The sequence below is a fragment of the Octopus bimaculoides genome, chromosome 9 (assembly GCF_001194135.2).
Source record: "Octopus bimaculoides isolate UCB-OBI-ISO-001 chromosome 9, ASM119413v2, whole genome shotgun sequence".
In the NCBI taxonomy this organism is placed as follows: Eukaryota; Metazoa; Mollusca; class Cephalopoda; order Octopoda; family Octopodidae; genus Octopus; species Octopus bimaculoides.
In genome coordinates this window covers 61,923,109-61,932,098 of record NC_068989.1, presented here as the reverse complement: position 1 = coordinate 61,932,098, position 8,990 = coordinate 61,923,109, and the positions used below count along the sequence as shown (strand labels likewise).

At 33.4% G+C, this 8,990-nt stretch overlaps 1 protein-coding gene across 2 annotated transcripts in view; it reads left to right on the top strand.

Annotated features, from left to right (window-relative positions):
• The window catches only part of LOC106873251 (gamma-aminobutyric acid receptor alpha-like), a 647,142-nt gene that overhangs the window by 425,905 nt on the left and 212,247 nt on the right, over positions 1–8,990 (top strand). For both annotated transcript variants that reach the window (XM_052970713.1, XM_052970714.1), the window contains exon 4: positions 2,797–3,020. In XM_052970713.1, coding sequence (XP_052826673.1) covers positions 2,797–3,020 — 224 coding nt within the window. The remainder of the gene's footprint in view (positions 1–2,796; positions 3,021–8,990) is intronic.

Below are 8,990 nucleotides of genomic sequence, written 5' to 3'. Positions count from 1 at the left end.
TATATATATACGTATATATATTCACACACACACACACACACACAAACACAGTGGTAGGTAGTGGGATAGATGGATAAATAGTTAGATAGAGAGAAACATAGACAGACGGACATATAGATAGATAGATACATACATACATACATACATACACACATACATACATTGATATTTTGATAATCATAGGTACAAATATGCGGTATCTCTAAGTAATGCCTGGCATACTTTTTGGCCTCTTGTATATGTACATAAATACAATACAAAACACACACAGATATCAATTAATATATATGTGTGTGTGTGTGTGTGTGTGTGTGTGTGTGTGTGTGTGTGTGTGTGTGTGTGTGTGTGTGTATGTGTGTGTGTTTGTGTGTGTATGTATACCATTTACTATATGTGTATGAATGATTATGCATATATTTACGTGTGTTAGATTATATGTTTATGTAAGTAGGTACGCAATAATGTTCGTGTAAGTCTTTTTCTTTTATCCAATTTCAGTATCACATATCTCCGAGTGGTATTCGACTGTCATGCAATATTCTAACTTAGCGATACCAGGCTCCTAGGAAGCATTGCAATATTTATGAAATTATGATATTTTTCAATAATAAGCAAACCAAATATCTATGTTTTGTATAAACGTTAAAAAGACATACGAAGTCTTCATGTAATTGAAAAATGTCTGCAATATATCATACACACAGCAATATATTTGTGCAAATTAAAATATTGGAAAATCTCAGGGATCTGCAAAATGAAGCTCCACATTATGTGCTTTGATGTTATATACATATATATTAAAATCAGCCTGATGAAGACATTCCTAAATTATTCAGGTCCCGACCTCTATTTATCCGTTGCGCCAACCTTAAAACTTGGAACCGGCCATATCATCTCGAAATATCCTACCGGTGTTATGTTCAATCCAACTAGCTCCAACCTCACTCATACATTCCTTGCAAAATCATTTTAGAAATAGAAACCGTCACGTTTTCAAAATCTCAAATGTATGAGATACTTCATAATGAATTTAATACAAAATGAACAATTAAACATTTCATGCAACAGGGTAATGTGAATACAAAAATATTAACTCCAGAACTGTCCACTAGTCCCATTCCTTGTATTTACATTTCGAAAACGGCCAGAAGATACTAATTCGTTAAGTATAAACATTTAAAATGTCGAAGATATAATCATTTTACGAAGTGTCCGGACATTGGTTATGGAGCTTTCATGAAACATTTGTTGTGCATGTATCCAAATACGTAAATTAAATACCAGTACAAAAAAAACAAAACAATTGCTGAACATTGAAAAATGCATATCCGAAATTATAGCCGAAAGTTTTAATGGCAATATATCGCTGTCTTGATTAAAATTAAGATAACAACTGATTGCGGGGCATTATTTACCAAAAGGAAAAATGTTATCTCAGTCAACATTTCAACGATGATTTAATGTATATGGCTCAATGGATCGTAACATTATGGACCCTATTACAGGACCGGATGATGCGTTGTGTTCTTGAGCAAAACTCTTCATTCTACTTTGCTCCTGTCCACACAACTCGAAAAATTAGTAATTCTGCGACGGGCCGACTTCCCATCCATCAAGGAATATATATACGTGTGGAACCGGGCCTATTCCCGCCACAAAGTAATGCATTTGAATTTGCTTGTTTTTTTCTCGGTTTACGAATTAATTCCATTGGGTAAATAAAAACATTCTCATGATAATTTTCGACAATAATGTACATTTTAGAGTTCCACTAACTGTAGTAATAATTTCAAACATATGGAAAGCACATACCATGAATTATACATGAAATTGTAAAGTATCACAAAGATATATTTTATTTTGACACAAGAAGAAATTTTATGTCAAAAAATATTACCTGCACTAACTTTCTGATTGTTCAATGACTGAAGCTGGATCTGCCTCAAATAATGTGAAATTTTCCCGTGGTGTGATAAGCCTGGTGTGCTTTTGATCGGGTGTCAGAAGATATGGCATCCATGGAGCACAAACCTTGGAATTTGCAAAGTTCAATGTGCAGAATATTTTCAACTTTCTCACGTTATGTGCGAATAATTTGATTTATTGCCAATCGCCTGTCATTTATTACACTGCGTTGAACACGAACAATGTTTTCCCTGATGGTAGCAATTGCAGGATGCCTAGCCATTGGGTCTTCTTCAAGATTCTCTCTTTCCTATCTAAATTTGGCTGCCCACTTTTGCACTGTTGATAAAACTGGAGCGTCATATCCTAATGTAGGAATCATCTCTGAATGGATGTCCTTGCTAGCAAATCCGTTCACCTGTGAGTACTTAATAACACCACGATGCCGAATTGTGTCGGTTTTCAACAGATCTCGCTACTAGCTACGTTTCAAGTCTTCTTGAAAGAACAATACCGTTATTACTAAGAATAGTTGACATTAATACTTACAAGATTTCCCAGCTCTACCTTTACTCCTTCATAGTCAGTCAAAGAATTTTTCAGCCCATACCCGTATATACACAGCGAGCAAACATGTGTGATCAAACGTGTGTGAGTTCAACGTTATAATTTTTTTTTTACTTTCCATTAAATAACAAAGTTTTAATCTCCCCAACATTATTTTCTCCTTGTAACTCAAATTATTCTTATCGAAAAACAAACCCTCTTATATAATAATATATTCCCTTGTTACAGCAACTGATGTTTATATTACATGACACTTTATCTAAACACCGGTATTGAGATGGATATGCAACGTTACAGATAATTGTAAACTATTTCTATTTCCAGTCATACTCCATGCAGCTTTACTATCGACAAGTTTGGTATGATAAACGACTAGCATTCAACCTAGAAAACATTACAGAACTCCAGTTAAATAACAAATTTCTGCACAATATATGGAAGCCAGACACATACTTTTTGAATGGAAAGAAATCTTATCAGCATGATATCACAGTTCCCAATATTTTTTTGAGAATGAGAAAAGATGGCCGTCTTTATGTTTCTCGTAGGTAAGTAAATATTATTTCAGCATTTACGAAGGTAGTACAAATATAGACAGAAGCGATAGCATGAAGTGATATACTATCTATAGGTAGTGTGTACCAAAATACACTCACTGACACGCATACATTTATACATATGCATATATAGATACACAGATACATGGGTATATATGTGTGTGTGTGGGGGGGGGTGTATTAGTGTTTGTGTGTGTATGTGTGTGCGTATTAGTGTTTGTGTGTGTGTGTGTGTGTGTGTGTGTGTGTGTGTGTGTGTGTGTGTGTGTCTCCATGCATGTGTCTCAGTGCATGTGTCACATCTCATGCATGTGTCACATCGCAATTTAGAAACATTCATAAATATGGAGGTAATCTCACCAATGTTTTTCCATTTTTTAAGCTGCAAGGAATATATTTTACAAGATATAATAAAAGGTATTATTATTAGTAGCATTTGCTTTCGATTACCTCCAGAAAAATGTTGCTTTTACTAATCTAGGATGTTTCTAATTAAAGCGCTGAATTTGTAGATGCTTAACATTTCGTTAGTAAGTTTAAATCTTGTAATTTTGGTTCTTACATGTTTCATAATTACTTTATTTTAAATGTTAGAATCGTCTGATATCTAGTAGTTGGAGATTTACCCGGTTCGCTGCAAACTTTTCTGTGTGATTTATTTTGATTTCTTATATTTTAGGCTTTCATTATAAGTGCATTAGCATCTGCAAAACTTGGTAAACATATCTGTGTATAGATATGTATCTACTATAAAAGTAAGAGTTCAGATGCTTATGTATGTATTTTACTCTTGAAGGGCTCTGAAACTGTGCGTCGTCGAGTAAAACGAATTTGTTTTTCGAAATCTTCGTCCCATAGAGAATGCTGTACATAAATAGTAATCAAACATGTAATTTGCTATGAGAAATAACTGAACTTTTAGATCGATAAATCTTCTACTCTCTCTCGATCATCACCAGGCTCGCTCGGCTTTGCACCTTCCACTCTTGCTATGTAATTAACGCATATTTTATCATTCTCTCTCTCCCCCTCTCTCTCTCTCTTTCTCTTTCTCTCCACTCTCTCTCTCTCTCTCTCTCTCTATCTATCTCTCTCGCTCCCTCTCTCTCTCTCTCTCTCTCTCTGTATATTTGTTATCTCTCACGAATTGCTTTCATTTTATATAAAAATTTGTCTTGTAAAATTTATTTTTACTCTATGTTTCACCCGAAATGCTAGCTTCCCAATCGCATTTTCGGATTGTGTAGAAATGATTACAAAATCGGATTCAGCGTGAAGTACACGAATGTGCAAATTCTTTTTAAATATTTTCACTTAATTATAAAATTTCAAAATCTATGACAGCAACAAAAACGTTCTCTCTCTCTCTCTCACTCTCTCACTCTCTCTTTTTCTCCCTCTTTATATTTTTCTCTCTTTTTATTTGTCAATCTCTTTCATTTTTCACTTTTCTCATTGTAGACTTACATCTCTTTAAAAATATTTATCACTCTTTCTTTCACTCTCCATGAAAGAAAGAATATCGCTTATCCTGAGTTTGTGTGTATGCTTGTAAGATGTTTCATTAGTGCGACAGAGTGATGTGATAAAAAATATGGAAAAGATAATATTCTTTAATAGCATTCTTTGCAGTTAGTAAAATGCTGTTTCTTACATGCACACACACACACACACACATACAGAGACTCGTTTGATGCGAGGTGGGTATTAAAACTTAAAATTCAATTTTATTTTTGGTGCTTAAATCCCATCAATGGACAACTGCATCCTCATTAATTAAAATATCTTTAGTGGGAGAAGATATTAAAAAAACATCAGTGTATCTCAGAAACACAGAGAAACGTGGAAAAGTTCCAGGTGATCGTGTGTTAGTAATAATGTGTAGATTTCCTTTAAATCACACTCCTTTTCGTCTGAAAACTATTTTGAAATTATAAGCAGAACCGAATTGCAGATTCGGACTGTCCGCATCATAGATCTATGAGTTAAAAACAAAGCGAAGAAAACAAGGCCGAAATTTTAGTATCTTTTAGTTTCTGTTTAAAAATAAAGGAAGTGGTGATTGTAATGGTCTCCACCGTCTAAATATTTACTCGTTTTAACCTTCAAGGCTCCTCCTATCGTTATTAAGTACGTAGTGATAAACAAAAAAAATGGCCAAAATCGGTACTGAGTAGGGAGGTGGTTCAAAAAATTCAGAACGTTTCATTTTTTTTCTTTTTATGGTCTTTAGCGCAAAGGCATAACTTATTCTTTTCAATTGCGTAGTGCAAGAGAGAAGAATTATGTACATTATTTACAATTAACAGGGATTTATCGTCATCTTGTTTGTTGTTGACAAATCATTTCATTATTATTATTATTATTATTATTAATATCATCATTATTATTCAGGTCACTGCATGGAATCGAACTCAGAATCTTTGGGTTAGTAGCCAGCGCTCTCAAGCACTATGCCGTGGGCAATTCTGGAGTGAATTTTAGGGCCTATAAATCTAATATTATCCTATCTTTCCTTAATATCGGTTCCCATATGCTGTTTATATCTGCACTCAGTCTGCTTAGGAGGTTGTTGTGTTCTTGCATATGTGCTGCTTCTTTTAGTTTTGGTATTTTCCAGTGTTGTCTTTTGTCTATTTTATTTTAACTTCATCCCAAAAGGGGAGGTGGTCTCCATTTTTTCATAGATGACAAGCTATACGCGATTTATCAATATCTCCCCGTGTAACACCTTTGCGATCTTCGTCTACCCTTATTTTGAGAGGGCGACATGTTTCGCCTTTGTATAACCTACCACAGCTGCAGTTCTAAGTGATATTCTCTTCTATTGTTGGTTTTACTCGAAGGAGATATTTGCGAAGTGTTGTATTAATTTTGAATACTGTCCTGATGCCATCTATATATATCATATATATCTATATATATCATATATATTTATGTATGTATGTATTTGTATGAGTACATGTGTACATATATATATTATTTCATTTTTTATACGTTTCAGCCCTGAAGCTAAGGCCACACTGGATAACCGCCAGTGTTATCACCGTTTCAATAGCCAAACTTGTATGCATCCTGACATGATGTACAGTTATCTGGTACTTTGCATAGTAGGAGATCAATTTGTTTGTTGAAAACATCTACACCTACTCAATAAAGATCCCTCAGATATTTTGACAAGGCTTTAAATAGCTGTGGTCCCTTGAATCGCAAACTATTGCAGTACGTGTTTCTAACACTAGGCGGGCTACGTAGGTCTTTGGAAATGTGCAGTGCCGTCTAGTTCACGGACTGGTATATCTTTCGATAGAAACATTTGGTACCAACACCAACATAATGGTCTATACGTATATCACCTGTCTTCACTATAGTTTCTTCTAGCAGCTCAGGTGTCCCACTGATGCATGTATATGTATATGTGTGTGTATGTGTGAGTGTGTGTGTGTGTGTTTGTGAGTGTATGTGTGTGTGTTTAGTGAAAATTTAGAAAAACAAACGACGAAGACAAGTGTGTAAACAACAAACAGATGTATTTTTAACGCTCGGGAAGTAAGATAGTCTTTTACACTTCGAGCCTACGCTCTCCGACAGAAAGGAACACAGAAAGAAACAGCGAGAGAAATTAGAAAAATGTATATTGACTAGCGATATATATATATATATATATATATATATATGTGTGTGTGTGTGTGTGTAAAGGAATGTGTAATCTTTCAATGTGTACAAATATAGTTACCAGGGTAGCAAAAATTCACATAAGTGCCAAGGATACTAAAGCCTACTTATAAAGTTGAAAATTCCAGGGTTAAGTGAAATGCTTTTGTATGACATAGATAAATTAAGAAATGGAGTCAAACGCAGTTGTTAGTCAAGCCATTTATACTTGCAACCAATTTTTCGAACGAAGCATTAAGATTATTTCGGAGGGAATAAAAATGATCTAAAACAATGCAATCATCTCGTCAGGGTAAAAAAAAAGAGAAACAAAACCCATCAATAAACCATTTTAAACGAATGTAATTACCGCGTATATGATGAAGGGGAGCGCTGGCAAGTTAATTTTAGAAAACCGTTAATAGATTTAACGTCAAAGGTAATTTAGAAAAGGAGCTGAAAGAGAGAAATTAACAGAAAATTGATGGTAGAAATATATAGTGTGATAGATGAATGGGAATAAAGCTTAAAAACGTGGAATTAGATATATGTAGTGGAAATGAAATGTAAGAAGTCAGTTAAAGGTCGAATTTTATAGGTTAGTAGAAATTACTTATAGGAACTAAAGGTATGTTTTTGCCAATGTTTCCAACGATAAACGAGTTCTTACAAGAGTATTCTCCGTTACACAGCTGACAGGATGATTTACCTTTGTCATATAGGAAGGATCTAGATAGAATTTTCCATTCCAAATTGAATTGTTTATTATGCTCCTTTAGAACTAAATTAATTTACTAACGACAGTACTGTTGCGTTTATTGATATGCCTAAATATAGAGTAATGGTTAGATATTGTTTTCGACAACTATGAGCCGATGAGCTACCTATGTAAAAAAAAAAAGACATCACGACCGGAAGTAATTTAACGTTGATAAACAGAGTTTCTAGTCGTAGCATTACTGCGAAGGACACGAATACGATTCGAATTTATATCAGAAATTTTAATATTGATAATATTGTCCAACGAATGGATAGCGTTAATAATATCACTGTTATTATAACCATTAAGTTGATTTGTAATTAACTACTAATTCGGTGTGAATTGATAACGGCATGGTATCTGGATTTTTTTGGAAAAAATGTTATCTATAACTTCATGAAACTGGTAAGTGAATTAGATTTGATCTGTTGACATATGGAATGTTCAGCCACATAATTTTACTAGCACACACGTTGTTATTAGGGTAATTATCTTTAAAATCCCAAGACTTATTTTTGTTATGTATAAAGGGTTATAAATTACGGTTATCTCCCTTACGCTGCAACATTACATTTTTCGATTTAGCGTTGTTATTCGAACTAAACTTTATATAGTTATTACCGTCATGATGTGTTTTCATGGCCCGATTAATAGAGGCAGAAATAATGTCAATAGGGTAAATATAAGTATTTTTTTTATTTATAGTCTGCTTTAAGTAAGGCACAGTTATAAAATTCGGCTTTATCGTTGAAGATATCAACATTAGCAGATAACCTAGAAAGTTTAAATGAAAAATTTCTAACTAAATTCCTTGTAATAGGTTTTGGATTATTGCTGAAAGAGCTAATATATTTCAAATTAGTTGAGGGATTATGGTATTGGAAATATGAATCATTATATAAGTTAAGAGTAATATCCAAATACTTGGCTTTATTTATATCATGATCGAAAATAATCTTAAAGCCTATGTTTCGGAAATATTTAACCAACTTATTTCTAACCCTTAGTAATTTTTGGCATGATTTTTCTAATGTTTACAACGATAAGCACTTTCTTTAAAAGTGCTTACAAGAGTATTCTCCGAGAATAGGATGAGAAATCATTCTTCGTTCCAGAGCGGGCAAAAAGATTTACTTTTGTCATACGGAAAAGATCTAGATAGAATTTTCTATTCTAAATCAAATGTCTATGTTCATTTAGAGACCAAATTAATTTCCTATGGACAATATTGTTGCATTTATTGATATGTCTAAATGTAGAATAATGGTTAGATATTATTTTTGACAATAGAGGTAATGAGCTACCAACCTAAAGAAAAAACAAGACATCGAGAACGGAAATACCTTTTCATTGATAAACAGAGTTTCTAGCCGTAGATTTTTTTTCCCAGACGAGATGATTACATTGTTTTATATCATTATTATTCCATCCAGAATAATCTCAATGCTTTCTTCGAAACATGTTAGAAGTATGAATTGTTTCAATAACACATGCGTTTGACTCCATTTCTTAATTATATATATTTTTATATATATATATATATATAT